The sequence below is a fragment of the Benincasa hispida genome, chromosome 9 (assembly GCF_027475165.1).
Source record: "Benincasa hispida cultivar pf3 chromosome 9, pf3_genome.v1.1, whole genome shotgun sequence".
In the NCBI taxonomy this organism is placed as follows: Eukaryota; Viridiplantae; Streptophyta; class Magnoliopsida; order Cucurbitales; family Cucurbitaceae; genus Benincasa; species Benincasa hispida.
Genome location: NC_143486.1, coordinates 81,918,197 through 81,934,957, shown reverse-complemented (window position 1 = coordinate 81,934,957; position 16,761 = coordinate 81,918,197). Strand labels below are relative to the sequence as shown.

The following is a 16,761-nucleotide window of genomic DNA, read 5'->3' as shown; positions in this document are numbered from 1 at the left end:
TATGGTGAAACAATAATTCTCAAACATCCAATCGTAGAAAACAATCGTTCACGTTGAACCTACCTCGTTCAAATTACTCCAACTAAAGAATATTGAAAGCCATATTCAATCAACTACCAAGAAAACAAAGTTGTTTTCAGGAACAACCAAAAACCCAAAACTAGAACAAGTAAATAATGAATAAAAGACTAATTATGTTCTTTAAAAAAAAACAATAAACGCAGGCGTTGACAAACTCAAAACCAAGATAGGTCCATTAAATTTATTTTTTTTTTTAAAAAAAAAAACTGTTTTTCTAGGCGGAGAACCTGGGCGCAATTTCTTAGCAATGAACCAACAAACGATATTCAAGTCGAAATATTACAATTTACAACAAAGCTGAATGATTGTTTGATCATCAGAAGCTATTGGAAGGAAAATTATGCAATGGATTCTGCCTCAGCAAGTCTATTTCCCCATTTATGGAACATTAAAAACAAAAGTTTTTTTCCCTCTATTTTTCTAGGCAGAGAACTTGGACACAATTTCTTAGCAATTGACCCAAACACGCAATATTCAAGTCGAAATATCACAATTTACAACAAACAAAGCTGAATGATTGTTTGATCATCGGAAGCTGTTAGAAGGGAAATTGCGCAATGGATTTTGCCTCAGCAAGTCTGTTTCCCTGTTTATTAAACATTTAAAAAAAAAAAAAAAGTGCCAAATCTACATCAACCTCATGCAAAAGAGAGCACAAGAAATATTGTGGTAATGAATTCTCACCTTTTACAATCACGTCCATCAACCTGCCTAAGGTGTGTGGTTGAAGACTTTCCACCTTCATCATGCTCCAAATTATGCGCCGCCCTATGAAAAGAGAAGGAATTGATGTGAAGTTAATGAACTCGTGCCTCTTGATTAACTAACTGTGAATAAAAAATGTGTGAGCTTACTCTTCACATTCTTCGTCCACAAACACCTCTAAGGGTGCACCTGCACTCGGCCCCCCAACTCTGGATCCAACCCTTTGTGGTATCTGATAAGAGAAGCGTTGAGGGTATTACAAACTTAAAAACTATCAAATCCAGTAAAATTTTGCATACTGATGCCATAGTAAAACCTTGTGGGAAGTCCATTTGGAAGGAAACGCATTGTTTTCTTTATTTCTCTCCCTTCGATTCCCCAGTATTGTCCAAGAATTCAAATGTGTCTTTGACACATCTGGATCATGGCATGAAGTAATCGCGATTTTTGAATCATCATAAACATCAATTGGAGCTAGATATGACCTATCATTGAATTGCAATAATGTCAAAAGGAGAGAAACAATAAGAAGCGAGATTCAGGCTTCCCCCCCCAAAATAAAAAAACCAAAAAAGAAAAAAACAAGTATTAGTAACAATTAACAAAGCAACTTTTGTCCTGATTTTTATTTTGTAATTAAGTTTTTTTTGTTATTGTTGAATACTTGTATAAATTATATGAGATTTATGTTTTTAGGTTAAACTAAAATATGATTTAATTATTTGGACTTAATTGAGTTTTATTTTGGCTTATTTTGAGAGATTTGGTTATCTATGGAGATAATTAAATGTGTATTAGATTCTTTTTTTTTTTTTTAGGAAAAGGAAAATATATATGTAAGTATATAAATATATTTTGGGAGATAATTAAGGAATTTATTTTTTTAAGGGAAAAGAAAGAAGAGTTTAATTTGGTTATATATATATTTGTGGAAAGGAAAAAAGAAAAAAAGTAAATTTTCTTTTTCTCTCCACACGCACACAACCCCTCTTTCTCTCTTTTTTTTTTTTTCCTTCCAACCCTAGCCACCGCAAGCAACCTCACCTCACCGTGACCTCCTCGCCAGTGTCGTTGCAAACAGCCTCACCTCGCCATTCCGTCGACACCACAAGTAGCGCCGCCAGCCTCGTCGTTCCGTCGCTGCCGCAAGCATTGCTATCTCGCCGCTCGCCTCGCCGACGTCAGTTCCGCCGTCCAGTTTTGCTTTTGCCACCGTTCACCCGCCACTGCCTTTTTGAGATTGGGTAAGTTTGGATTGTTTTGGGCAAGATTTGGTGTTGAGTCTTTTTAAAGTGCCTCTTGGTGTTGGAAACGATTTTAGTGTTACCCATTGTATCGACTTTCAAGATTTAGATTTCGATGCGTTGCTAACAAAGAAAGGACCATTCTCTTCATCGAAGAGTTTCAGTTTGGGTAAGCTTTGTGTAAACTTGTTGGTTGTTCTTTTGGATTGAGAGTAATAGTAGAAAAAAAAATAAGTTATTGATTTTGGAATTAATTCTTGATCAGATTGGCTACTTGAATCAAGTTTTGGAATTTGTCTTGGATCAAGCCACAACTTTGGGTTGATTCAAGTTTTCCAAAGGTTTTAAGGAATTATTTGCGTGGACTTTTGTGACCAAGTTGAGGTAAGTGATACTATTACTAGTGCCTTCGTGCATGCATGAATAGACCAGTAGAGCAGTTTATTGTCTTGCAAACACGTGTTATTACTATGTTTGACGGTGTGCCTACGGGCCGCTAGACATGCGTGAACCGACAGGTTAACGTTCATGTTATTATCATGTTTGACGGTGTGCCTACGGGCCGCTAGACATGCGTGAGCCGACAGGTTTACGTTCATGTTACATTTATTTTCATGTTTCATGTTTTGACGGTGTGCCTATGAGCCGCTAGACATGCGTGAACCGACAAGTTAACGTTCATGTTATTATTATGTTTGACAGGTGTGCCTACGGGCCACAAGACATGCGTGGGTCGACGGGTTCACATTCATGTTATTATCATGTTTGACAATGTGCCGACAGGCTGCTAAACATGCATTTCAAGGCAAGATAGTACGTCTTTTGGTTTTCCTTTCGTCATCAAAAACCGATGTAACTGTATGAGCCACGGGCTAATTTTTATTTTTTTTCTTTGCTCATGGATGCATAGTCTGATCCCGGTAATGGGATCACTTACTGAGTATTTTATACTCAACCTTTATCCTTATTTTTTTCAGGTAAGGGCAAGGACACTCGAGCGACTGACAAGAGGAATTCGTGACAGTGCCAAAGGAACCAAAATTCGCTTCCGCATTTGACTGTTTATATTTTCGCATGTTGTGTTTTTATCCATTCATGGATTTATCATAATTTAATTAATTTATTTATCTATTTATTTTTTTATAAATTGTTTCTTGTTAAAAAGGATGCCGGGTTGAACAATTTAAGATTTTGAGATATGTTAGAACATTTTTTTTTATATATTTCATGCAGATTAAGATTATGATTATTTTCTTTAATTTACTTTATTTTCTTCAATGAGAATATTTATGCATGCATGCAGTAGCGATTCCCTTTTTAGTAGTCCTAGAAAGTGGGGTTGTTATAGTTGGTATTAGAACCCGTGTTTTGGGGTTCTATAGACTGACTTATTATGTAAGTCCAGATTGTTCCTTTGGCAAAACGGATTCTTCGTCGTTGCCAGGTATGTCTTTATGAAAAGTATTTAGAATAATACGCACACGAGTTAATAGCATTTATGATTGCAATTGATGTGTTTTGTGCTAGTAAGGAAAGTAGCTAAGGGGTGGTTGCAAATAACTGTCAGGAAAATAGTTCGTGTTAGGGGAAGAGGCAGTCATAGGGTTACCGGAAAGGAGCGTGTTCCTGTAGAGCAAAATCCATCAGTTCAGGATCAAGATCCTCATGATGAGGATCCACAAGTTCAAGATGCACAAGTTCAGGACCCTCCGATACCAGAGGATTTCTTGCCGCCTAGGGACCCCTCAAGGTCAGGGTGGCCGCGAACCCAGACACAAAGTAGCGCTCAGCACACGGCCATGTCGTCACAGACGCAACCCACCCCCGTCGCTCCAGTAGAGGTTACTGATTGGGCAGCCACTATTGAGGAAGCAGTTACATCAGTTGTGTTGGATAAGGTAAAGGACATGCTGGACGAATGACTGGTTCAGTTTGCCCAGTTCCATCAGACACCACCACCACAGGAACAAGTGCCGCAAGTCCAGACTCGGAACATGATTCAGAACCAAAGCATGTCAGGCCTTTCGGTGGAGGCCAAACATTTGCGAGATTTCAGGAAGTATAATCCCAGCACCTTCAATGGGTCACTAAAGGACCCTACCAACGCAGAATTATGGATATCCTCGATTGAAACGATTTTTCGTTATATGAAATGCCCAGAAGACCAGAAGGTGCAATGTGTCGTTTTTATGCTTACCGACAAGGCTCAGATCTAGTGGCAGTCGGCAGAAAGGATGTTGGGTGTAGGAAGGGATCCAGTGGCTTAGGAGCAGTTTAAGGAGCGATTTTACATGAAGTACTTCTCGGCCAACCTAAGGTACAATAAGCAAAGGGAGTTCTTGGAGCTGAGGCAGGGACACATGTCAATGGAGGAGTATGACCAAGAGTTTGACGCCTTATCCCGTTTTGCCCCGGAGTTGGTCGCCACGGAAGCCATGAGAGCAGAAAGGTTCGTTCAAGGCCTAAAAGACAGTATACGAGGTATCGTGCGAGCATTCAAACCAACCACTCATGCTGAGGCACTTCGTCTGGCAGCCGAGGTGAACCCACAGTCAGGAGATGAGTTTTCACGAGTATTCGGGGTGGGACCTTCCTCAGGTCAAAAGAGGAAGGCAGATCAAAAGGCTTTCGAGCCACACCCCCATCAGAAGGTTCAAGGTTCAGACAGATCGCTTCGTCATTTTAGGCAGCAGGCTGCCGAGACGGGTACGGTGGAGAGGATGCGACCGGTGTGTAGCTCGTGTGGACGACGTCACTGGGGTCGATGTTTGGCAGGCACCAGAGTTTGTTTTCATTGCAAGCAGGAGGGGCACTCGGTAGATAGATGTCCTGCTAGAGGCACGTTCGGTCTTGGGAACCAGTTTGTAGGCCGTGATCAGAGGAGTTCGGGTGGGCCCCAGCATCAACAAGGTCGTGTTTACTCTACCACTCAGCAGGAGGTCGAGAAAACAGGCACTGTTGTGACAGGTACGCTCCCAATCTTGGGGCATCATCGCTGTTTGTTAAGCATGCCATGTTAGAACTAGAGCCTTTACACTTTGTGTTGTCGGTTTCCACTCCGTCTGGAGAAATTATGTTAACAAAGGAGAAGATAAAAGCATGTCAGATTGAAGTAGCGAGTCATACCCTAGATGTGACTTTAGTAGTCTTGGATATGCGGGATTTTGATGTGATTTTGGGAATGGATTGGCTAGCTGCTAACCATGCCAGTATAGACTGCTCTCGTAAGGAGGTGATCTTTAACCCTCCCACGAGAGCCAGCTATAAATTTAAAGAGGCGAGGACCGTGGTCCTGCCCAAAGTGATTTCTGCCATGAAAGCCCAGAGGTTGCTTAACCAGGGTACCTGGAGTATCTTAACTAGTGTCATCAACACTAGAGAGCCTGAAGTCTCCTTGACCTCAGAGCCAGTAGTACGTGACTACCCGGATGTCTTTCCAGAAGAACTCCCAGGTCTGCCGCCGCATCGGGAGATAGACTTTGCTATCGAGTTGGAGCCAGGCACAACTCCTATCTCGAAAGCTCCGTACAGGATGGCCCCAACAGAACTGAAGGAACTCAAAATCCAGTTGCAAGAGTTGTTGGATAAGGATTTCATACGCCCTAGTGTGTCCCCTAGGGGTGCGCTGGTGCTGTTTGTGAAAAAGAAAGATGGGTCATTACGGCTCTGCATTGACTACATGGAACTAAACAAGGTGACTATCAAAAATAAGTTTTCTAAGATTGATGATTTGTTTCCCAGGATTGATGATTTGTTTGATCAGTTGCAGGGAGCTACAGTGTTTTCTAAGATTGATTTTCGGTCTAAGGATAAAGGATAGTGATATTCCCAAGACAGCTTTTCGTTCGAGGTATGGGCATTATGAGTTCGTCATGATGTCATTTGGGTTGACGAACGCTCTGGCAGTATTCATGGACCTGATGAACAGGGTGTTTAAGGAATTTCTTGACATCTTCGTGATAGTCTTCATAGATGACATTTTGGTTTACTCCAAGACAGAGGCGAAGCACGAGGAACATTTGCGAAAGGTTCTAGAGACCTTAAGGGCGCAACAGTTATATGCTAAGTTTTCCAAGTGCGAGTTCTGGTTAAAGCAGGTGTCCTTTCTAGGGCATGTGGTGTCCAAGGAAGGTGTATCTGTTGATCCTGCAAAGATCGAGGCAGTCACGAGTTGGTCTCGTCCTACCACAGTTGGAGAGGTACGTAGTTTTTTGGGGTTGGCGGGCTATTATCGTCGTTTTGTGAAGGACTTTTCCCGTATAGCCACCCCTCTGACCCGGTTGACAAGAAAATGAGCTTCCTTTATTTGGAGTAAGGTTTGTGAGGATAGTTTCCAAGATCTCAAGCAAAGGTTGATTACGGCCCTAATTCTCACCATTCCAGATGGAACAGGTGGTTTTGTTATTTACAGTGACACCTCCAAGAGAGGTTTGGGGTGCGTGTTGATGCAACAAGATAAGGTAGTTGCTTATGCCTCCCGCCAATTAAAGAACCATGAACTGAATTATCCCACACATGATTTAGAGTTGGCAGCTGTTGTTTTTGCTTTAAAAATCTGGAGGCACTACTTGTAAGGCGAGAAGATACAGATTTTCACCGACCACAAGAGTTTAAAATACTTCTTCACTCAGAAGAAGCTAAACATGAGGCAGCGTAGATGGTTGGAGCTAGTGAAGGTTTATGATTGCGAGATTCTGTACCACCCAGGAAAGGCAAATGTAGTGGCGGATACTCTAAGTAGGAAGGTAGCCCATTCAGCAGCCCTTATCACCAAACAGAGTCGTTTATGTAAGGACCTTGAGCGGGCTGAGATAGCAGTGGTGGTAAGAGAAGTATCTGTGAAGTTAGCACAATTGTCAGTACAACCAAGTTTAAGGCAAAGGATCATTATTGCTCAAAGCAGTGATCCTTACTTAGTTGAAGTAGCGCAACAAGTGAAGACAGGACAGGGTGGTGAGTTCTCCTTGTCAGCAGATAATGGTCTTACTTTTCGAAGACGTTTATGTGTTCCAGCAGATAGTGACCTCAAGAATGATCTGTTATGGGAAGCTCATAACTTCCCATTTTCAATACATCCTGGCAATACCAAAATGTACCAAGACCTAAAACGTTGCTATTGGTGGAATAACATGAAAGTGGAGATAGCAGAGTTTGTCAGTAAGTGCTTGGTGTGTCAGCAGGTAAAGGCCCCAAGACAAAAGCCAGCAGGTTTGTTGCAACCTTTGAGCATACCGAAATGGAAGTGGGAGCATGTCTCGATGGATTTCATTGTAGGTTTACTGCGAACGGTGAAGGGTTTTATAGTAATTTGGGTTATAGTGGATAGACTTACCAAGCTGGCACACTTTATTCCAGGTAAGTCTACATATCCAGTGAGTAGGTGGGCCCAGTTGTATATGAAAGAAGTGGTAAGATTGCACGGGGTACCAGTGTCCATCGTATCTGATAGGGACCCTCGATTTACCTCCAGCTTTTGGGAGAGCCTTCAGGCAGCATTGGGTATACGTTTGGATTTCAGTACGGCTTTTCACCCACAAACTGACGGTCAAACTGAGCGTTTGAACCAGACCCTGGAGGATATGTTACGTGCTTGTGCACTAGAGTTTGCAGGGAGTTGGGACTCTCACCTACATTTGATAGAGTTTGCCTATAATAATAGTTATCAGGTAACCATTGGTATGTCGCCGTTTGAGGCCCTTTATGGGAAGTGTCATAGGTCACCCGTATGCTGGGATGAGGTTGGTGAGTGAAAATTACTAAGACCTGAGTTAGTACAAACCACGAACGAGGCAATACAGAAGATTAAGGCCCGAATGTTGACGGCTCAAAGCAGGCAAAAGAGTTATGCTAACGTTAGGCGTAAGGACCTGGAGTTTGAGGTAGGTGGAAAAAGGTGTTTCTGAAAGTGGCACCTATGAAAGGAGTGTTGAGGTTGGCAAAAAGGATAAGTTGAACCCTCGTTTCATCGGGCTATTTGAGATCTTGGAGCGGGTTGGCCCTGTAGCATACCGACTGGCCTTGCCCCCATCTCTTTCTGCAGTTCACAATGTTTTTCATATTTCCATGTTGAGGAAGTACGTAGCAGACTCATCTCATGTTGAAGATTATGAGCCTTTGCATTTAAATGAGAACCTGAGCTATGAAGAAGAGCCCATTCGAATCCTAGCCAGGGAAGTGAAAGTTTTGCGCAACAAGAAGATAGCTTTAGTGAAGGTTCTTTGGCGAAATCGCCAGTTCGAGGAAGCAACGTGGGAGCGGGAGGACGACATGAGAATGCATTATCCCGAGCTTTTTCAGGATTAGAACTTTCGAGGACGAAAGTCTCGAAAGTTTCTTAAGAGAGGTAGAATGTAACATCCTGATTTTTATTTTGTAATTAAGTTTTTTTTTGTTATTGTTGGCTACTTGGATAAATTATATGAGATTTATGTTTTTGGGCTAAACTAAAATATGATTTAATTATTTGGAATTAATTGAGTTTTATTTTGGCTTATTTTGAGAGATTTGGTTATCTATGGAAATAATTTGTATTAGATTCTTTTTTTTTTTAGGAAAAGAAAAATATATATAATATATATATATATATATTTTGGAAGATAATTAAGGAATTTGTTTTTTTAAAGGAAAAAGAAGAGTTTAATTTGGTTATATAATATATTTATGGGAAGGTTAAAGAAAAGAGAAAAGGGAAAAAAAAAAAAGTAAATTTTCTTTTTCTATCTCTCTCCACACGCACGCAGCCCCCCTTTCTCTCCTTCTTCTTTTTTTTTTCCTTCCAGCCCTAGCCGCCGCAAGCAACCTCACCTCACCGTGACCTCCTCGCCAGCGCCGTTGCAAACAGCCTCACCTCGTCGTTCCGTCAACGCCGCACGCCGCCAGCCTCGCCGTTCCGTCGCCGCCGCAACAAAGAAAGGACCATTCTCTTCATTAAAGTGCCTCTTGGTGTTGGAAACGATTTTAGTGTTACCCATTGTGTCGACTTTCAGGATTTAGATTTCGAGGTGTTGCTAACAAAGAAAGGACCATTCTCTTCATCGAAGAGTTTCAGTTTTGGTAAGTTTTGTGTAAACTGGTTGGTTATTCTTTTGGATTGAGAGTAATAGTAGAAAAAAAAAATAAGTTATTGATTTTGGAATTAATTCTTGATCAGATTGGTTACTTGAATCAAGTTTTGGAATTTGTCTTGGATCAAGCCACAACTTTGGGTTAATTCAAGTTTTCAAAAGGTTTTAAGGAATTATTTGCGTGGACTTTTGTGACCAAGTTGAGGTAAGTGATACTATTACTGGTGCCTTCGTGCCAGGCGGTCTAGATTAGACCTATCAAGTTACTTGGTTGACTCTGGAGCATGATTTTGTTTGATATTATGTTTTGCTAGTTGCATGGTGGTTGCAAGTATTATGAGCATGTTAAAATTATGATCAGTACTGATATTATGTATGTGATGCATGAATAGACCAGTAAAGCGGTTTATTGTCTTGCTTTGACACGTGTTATTACTATGTTTGACAGTGTGCCTACGGGCCACTAGACATGCGTGAACCGACATGTTAACGTTCATGTTATTATCATGTTTGACGGTGTGCCTACGGGCCGCTAGACATGCGTGAGCCGACAGGTTTATGTTCATGTTACTTTTATTTTCATGTTTCATATTTTGACAGTGTGCCTACGGGCCACTAGACATGCGTGAACCGACAGGTTAACGTTCATGTTATTATTATGTTTGACGGTGTGCCTACGGGCCGCTAGACAAGCGTGGGTCGACGGGTTCACGTTCATGTTATTATCATGTTTGACGGTGTGCCTACGGGTCGCTAGACATGCGTTTCAAGGCAAGATAGTACGTCTTTTGGTTTTACTTTCGTCATCAAAAAGCGATGTAACTGTATGAGCCACGGGCTAATTTTTATTGTTTTTCTTTGCTCATGGATGTTTCTTTGCTCATGGATGCATAGTCTGATCCCGATAATGGGATCACTTACTGAGTATTTTATACTCAACCTTTATCCTTAATTTTTTCAGGTAAAGGCAAGGACACTCGGGCGACTGACAAGAGGAATCCGTGACAGTGCCAAAGGAACCAGAATTCGCTTCCGCATTTGACTGTTTATATTTTCGCATGTTGTGTTTTTATCCATTCATGGATTTATCATAATTTAATTAATTTATTTATCTATTTATTTATTCTTTTTTTTTATATAAATTGTTTCTTGTTAAAAAGGATGCCCGGGTTGAACAATTTAAGATTTTGAGATATGTTAGAACATTTTTTTCATATATTTAATGCAGATTAAGATTATGATTATTTTCTTTAATTTACTTTATTTTCTTCGCTGAGAATATTTATGCATGCATGCAGTAGCGATTCTCTTTTTAGTAGTCCTAGAAAGTGGGGTTGTTACAACTCACCTTTCTGGTTTCATGTTTTTCCTGGACGGCTGGAAATTGCCCATTGTATGCAGCCCTGCAACAGATGAATGCCTAAGACAGTGAAAACTTTTAGAATGAAAATAAAGGCAATTGAACGTACGGTGCTCAGGATTGGAAAGTACAGTTCCAAAGCTACGAACTGGTAAGCATTTTTCCACCGACTCCTATACAAAACAGGTACACTGAATAGTCAAATGATTGATCTACATTATACCTAAATAGTTAAATATATCTGAGTTTTATAATGATCCAACATGTAAGTTCGGTTAGTGGTAAAATGAATTGTGCTAAATTCTATCCAAAAACTTGCTTACTTCAGCTGCTTTTGGTCTTTGCATTGAGCGTGTAAGAAACATTCTATAAGCATCCTTCAATTTATCTATCGGTTGAGCATTCCTACACATCAAAAGAGTTAAATTACAACTGTACCAGAAAATGCATGGTAATGAAATTTTTTAAAGAAATTATAAAGGGAGTTAACTATTTTTGTAATGGAAGAAATACAAGCTAAGACGTAATATCTCAAAACAAAAATACAGCAATTCATCCATATTAATTTTTTGGAATCAAAACCATCATGGCATTATTGGAGGGGAAAAAGGAAAGAAGGAAGGAAACAACAACTAACTTCTATCTTGTTTATATATTATGTTTGGTTCAAACCAAACGAGCCAAATCTACCATAGAAAGATACAATCTCACTTCTTCCACTAAATTAACCGCACAAAAGTATGAATCAAACATAAATAAATTGTTAGCAAACCCAGTATCAAAACTAATGCATAGAAGTATTGGTACTGTAATGGTTATTATCTTATAAAAATCCCACTTTTTTTTTGTCACTTTCAGTTTATACATGCAATAAGATGCTTAAGAAAGGGGGATCTTGAATAGTCCTTATCAGAAACCTATGTTGTTTGATCCCAAAGAAGGAACAGTGACTAGGGTTAAGGACTTTAAACCGATTAGTCTTATTACGACTGTGTACAAAATTCTTGCAAAAGTGTTGGCAAATAGACTAAATTGGGTGCTTCCATCGACTATCTTGGAACCGCAAGGGGCTATTGTGGCATAGAGGCAAATTTTGGATCAAGCCCCTATTGCTAATGAGGCAATTGAGGACTATAGAGCTAGAAAGAAGGAAGGGGTGCTTTTTAAGATCGATTTTGAAAAAGCTTATGATCACATGGATTGGAACTTCCTGGATTAGGTTTTGGATAGGAAAGGTTTTGGTTATAAGTGGCATATGTGGATGTGGGGATGCCTGAAGAATGTGAGCTACTCCTTTCTAATCAACGGAAGCTCTAGGGATAAAGTGACGATGTCGAGAGGTCTGAGGCAAGCCTCTTTCTCTCTTTCTTTTTCTCCTTGTAGTGGTCGTCCTCAGTAGAATGGTGAGTAAGTGTATCATAGGTAATGTCATTGAGCCCTTGGAGGTGGGTAAGAATAGGGTGGCCCTTTCCCATCTCCAATTTGTTAATGACTCTTTTCTTTTGCTTTAGTAATGTTAATTTGTTCTTGATGTTGAATCACGTTCTTACCTTCTTTGAGGAGATGTGGGGATTGAAGATTAACAGGGGGAAGTGTTGTGTCTTGGATATCAATAGTGAGGGGGATAAGATTAGAAGGTGGACTAAGTTGATTGGTTATGAGGTTGGGAGCCTTCCCTCTTCTTACCTTGGCCTTCCTCTCGGGAGTAATCCAAAGTGTGTTTCCTTGTGGGATCCCAAGGTGGACAAAGTTCGTAGTAGATTAGCCTCTTGGAAGAAGAGTTTATTTTCTAAAGCGGGGTCGTCTTACCCTGATTAAGTTCGTCTTGAGTGGCATTTGAGTTTATTTATTTTCTTGCTTTAGATCCCCGGGTGAGGTGTGTAAGCGTTTGAAGAGATTGATGCTAACTTCCTTTGGGAAGGGATATATGAAGGAAAAGGGAAAAAGACTCACACTTAATTAGATGGGAGGTTATTGAAAAACTGGTTTCTTTGGGGGGTTTAGAAATTGGGAACCTTAGGATTTGTAACAAAGCTTTTTTAGCCAAATGGTTGTGATGCTTTTCCTCTGAGCCCAATTTTCTATGGCGTAAGATTATTGTTGGTAAACATGGCCCGTATACTTTCGAGCAGTTCGCTAAAGGCACTTACTGAAATTTTTAGAAAGACATTTCAAAAAAGCTCTCTGCTTTTGTTCTTTGGGTCCAATGTGTGGTGGGGGAAAGGAGAGAGACATATTTTTAGAAAGATCGGTGGGTGGGGAAGAGACCTCTCTGTAGGTTATTTCCCCAGTTGTATCATTTATTTTCTTTTTAAAATCCTTTTGTGACTAATTTTCTAGTGTGGACAGAGAGCTCTTGCTCATTTTCCTTCGGGTTCCGTTGTGCTCTTTCCAATAGGAAAACAACGGATGTGGTTGCTCTCCTTTCTCTTCTTAAGAGCCACCCCTTTCGTCTTGGGAGGAGAGATGTTAGAGTTTGGAGCCCCAATCCTTTGGAAAGGCCCTCGTGTAAGCCTTTCTTCTAGTGTTTGGTTGATCCTTCTCCTTTTGGTGAGTGAGTCTTTTTGTCACTGTGGAGGACTAAGGTTCCTAGAAATGTGAGATTTTTCACTTTGCAGGTTCTTCATGGTCGTATTAGCATGTTGGATAGGCTTGTAAGGAAGATGTCATTGTTGATTGGACTTTTTTGTTGTATTCTTTGTCGAAAGGCAGAGAAAGACTTGGACCATATGTGAGTTCACGGACTATGTCTGGTGCTCTTTTTATTTCCAGATGTTTGGCATGATGTGTGCTCGTCATAGAGATGTCAAGGATATGATCAAGGAGTTCTTCCTCAATCTACTGTTTGGGGAGAGAGGTCATTTTCTCTAACTTGGTAGCATTTTTGCTGTTATTTAGGTGTTGTGGGGTGAAAGGAATAGCAGGTTATTTAGAGAGGTTGAGAGAGATTCTAGAGAATTATGGTCCCTTGTTCACTTTCATGTTTTCCATTGGGCTTCGATTTCAAAGGTTTTTTGTTATTATTCTATTGATATGATTTTATATAGCTAGAGTCCTTTCTTGTAAAGGGAGTTCCCTTTTATGCGTGCTTGGTTTTTGTATGTCCGTTAATTTTTTTTTTTTTTTAAATGCCAAGAGCTCAGAATTTTACAGCACATTTTTTTCTCAATCAGAAAAACACACGCTAACTTGTTCTTGGCTTAGTGTACCAATTAATCTAGGCAGCCGAATAAACAAGAAAGAATTATGATCCAATTCAATAAGAAATTCCAAAGATACCAAATTGAAACTCACCTTGAAATACCAAGATTAAATATGTCGTTTGCAGCCTTTGTTTTAGCCTTAGACTCCAAATGCAGAGCATACGATATGTAATATGCAGAATGTGTCGTCCCAATTACATTTGCATGCAGAAAATTGAATATGACTTCAGCGTCGAAACAATTTTCAGCCTGCAGCATTTAGTCATCAATCAGCAAAGACCCCAAGTTCGAATATAGTAGTGAAAAAAGAGGAATAGAAAAAGGGATCAGGCTCACATAATCCAGCCACACTTTCAAATAACGGAGATCTTCCTTGTAGCGATCTGAATGCCAAAAAGTCCGCACACAATGTTCGTATATCAAAACAAGTCCGGAGAAATCACCACCAGCTGGATATGCTTCTTGAACCCATTTAATACACCTTAACAAGTAGGTTTTGTGTGTAAAAAACACGAGGGAACCAGAATATAATGCTCGAACAAGAATGAGATGCAAATTTCAATTAGTTTAGCAAATCAGAGGTTAGGAAAAATTCGAGAGGTGAATGTCCAATATATTCGTTAGCAGTTCGTGGATCGGTATCTCATGAGCCGTTAAAAAATAAAAAAGAAGTAGAAGAAACAGAATGAATATGAATAAATCTTAACGGTTCTTTTCAAAATGAGAACTCTCAGTATCTGGTAGGGTCAAACGAAGATCTGAAAGTTATACGTGAAAAATAGATAAACTAGACAGCCACTCACTCGAGCCATGGCTGCAGGGGATCGTCGCCTTCGTAAGTGTCTATAGCCTCAATCAATTTCCTGAAAGAATGATGAACAGATAAAGAAAAGGGCACGAGTAACATGGGCGTAAAGGAGAAACAGATAGCTGAAAACCTTCGATTTTCAAGGAGAGATTTCTTGATATGATTATCGGTATGGGATTTGAGGGCATTGTTCAAGATGCTGACATTGCGACCCCTCTTCAGTGGTCTGACGTTCTCTTTGAAGAGTTCCCAGTCGTTCTGAGTCTTACGCTTGGAGAAAAGGAACTCGGTTTCTGGGTCCAATTCCTGTAACCTAGCGTCTTCCATGGCTGTTGCTTTTCCTCTATCTCCTCGCAGTCACTGCTAACCAGGTTTCACTCTCAGATGCTACAACGCTCCAAGAATTTCAATTTTCAAATTTCGAATCTCCAACAGTCGAGTCTCCCCTTTGTTTAAATCCAGGTAGGTAAATGGGCTGAGTGGATTGGGCCTAAGACTAAGGATTCGTAAAAGCCCGACCCAATATTACGAAGGAGTTCGCGTAGTCGCATGCACGAAGCAGGGGCTAGGCTGCTGGTTCATCATGATGATTTAGTTTTTATTTGGTTAAGTTTTTTTATCGGCATATCGACTTGTTTGGTAGAAAAATTGAAAACGAAAATTTGAAACACGATAAAAAATAGAGTTATATTCATATTTTTAAGTATGTGTTGGATAGTAATTTATAAATTGAATTATAATTTAAATAATTTTTTAAAATGTATTCAATACTATATATTTATAAATCATAATTGTAGTTACTCACTGGTATTTAGTTGACAATAGAGTATTATTAATTTATCTTTAATATGATTTATGTTGTATTATATAATTTATTTGGGATTTCCATAAATAAGAAAATAATGGGAAACTATTTATACAAATGTGAAAACCCAAATTTTTAGGTAATTTTTAATTATCTTAAATTATTTAGGTATGTGTTGAGTGTTGAGACTAAAATTGAATAATTGAGACTAAGATAATCCAATTTAAATTAGGCATTCAATATTAAAAAATTTGATTTAATTCAGTTGGTGGTTTGAGTTTGAAATATTTGAGGAGATTTGGAAAGTTTGCATTTTAATTTCAAAAGATTTGGAATTTTGAGATTTAAAATTCTGGAATTAATTTCAAATTAGAATCCAATTAGGGTTCAGATTAAAGGGTTTATTATAAATGTACATATTTAGGGTTTTTCTTTTAAAGAAAGAACGATAATAGAACTTTATTTTTTGTACAGATGGCCTCATTTCGGAGGCCCAAATGAAAAATGATCTTCTGTAGAGAAAGTAATGGAAAGTGGTCTTCTGCTTACGTCATAAGGATGTGATTTTACCGATTCACCCTTGAGATGCACTCCTCGCGCCTGCCAATACAAATTTACTCGATCCTCGATGGCTCGTCACATGTTACTCGATGGCTCGTCACACGTTCCTCAATGCACAGTCACTCGATACTCAGCTTCATGGTCACTCGATACGGTTGCAATCGACACATATACACTCGATCATATCAATGTCATACTCAATGCTCGATTACTTTATACTCGATTATTTTGAATTCATAACCCATTTAAAGGTCACTTGATACGGCTGCAATCGACATGTGTATACTCGATCATATCAACATCATACTCGATGCTCGATTACTTTACACTTCATCCTATCAAAGAACATGATGCAAAGAAAGTCGAGTTTTGAGTGAATGATGCCAAAATACAAAAAAAGAGAAGAATGTAACCTGATGATAGTCGAGTTAAACTACAAACAAGGAGAAGAATGTTACCTGATGTAGAGATAGTGGAGTTTCGAGTGTGAGGTGTCATCGTCGAAGGATTTATAATCGGATGAACAGAGAGAATAGTCTGAGCTCGTGGGAAGTGGTGAAACAATGGACTTCAAACACCTTCAAACGGGTTTTGAATTCAAAATAATCGAGTATAAAGTAATCGAGCATTGAGTATGACGTTGATATGATCGAGTATACACGTATCGATTGTAGCCATATCGAGTGACCATGAAGTTGGGTATAGAGTGACCTTCAAACAGGTTATGAATTCAAAATAATCGAGTATAAAGTAATCGAGCATCAAGTATGACGTTGATATGATCGAGTATACATGTGTCGATTGTAGCCATATCGAGTGACCATGAAGTTGGGTATCGAATGATCATGCATTGAGGAATGTGTGACGAGCCATCGAGGATCGAGTAAATTCGTATTGGCAAGCGCAAGGGGTGTATCTCAGGGGAGAATC

General features: G+C 39.6%; 1 protein-coding gene across 1 annotated transcript; it reads right to left on the bottom strand.

The window, feature by feature from the left end:
- Positions 1 to 318: 318 nt before the first annotated feature.
- On the bottom strand, positions 319 to 14,895 carry BUBR1 (BUB1-related (BUB1: budding uninhibited by benzymidazol 1)). Its single transcript, XM_039041263.2, has 11 exons — positions 14,596 to 14,895; positions 14,461 to 14,520; positions 13,994 to 14,138; positions 13,749 to 13,906; positions 10,778 to 10,859; positions 10,564 to 10,627; positions 10,443 to 10,497; positions 1,103 to 1,271; positions 936 to 1,018; positions 766 to 849; positions 319 to 667 (listed from the first exon to the last, which is right to left on the bottom strand). Exons 1-11 carry the CDS (start codon positions 14,790 to 14,792, stop codon positions 607 to 609), a joined length of 1,158 nt encoding a protein of 385 aa, XP_038897191.1. The 5' UTR covers positions 14,793 to 14,895; the 3' UTR covers positions 319 to 606.
- Positions 14,896 to 16,761: the final 1,866 nt, after the last annotated feature.

Bases quoted from the DNA above. Each gene is read 5' to 3' on its own strand.
- BUBR1 (XM_039041263.2), bottom strand. From the start codon at position 14,792: ATGGAAGACGCTAGGTTACAGGAATTGGACCCAGAAACCGAGTTCCTT. The intron at 10,628-10,777 runs GTAAGCAAGTTT...TGTTTTGTATAG, and splicing joins AAAGACCAAAAGCAGCTGAA to GAGTCGGTGGAAAAATGCTT. The intron at 1,019-1,102 runs GTTTTACTATGG...TTCTCTTATCAG, and splicing joins CCAAATGGACTTCCCACAAG to ATACCACAAAGGGTTGGATC.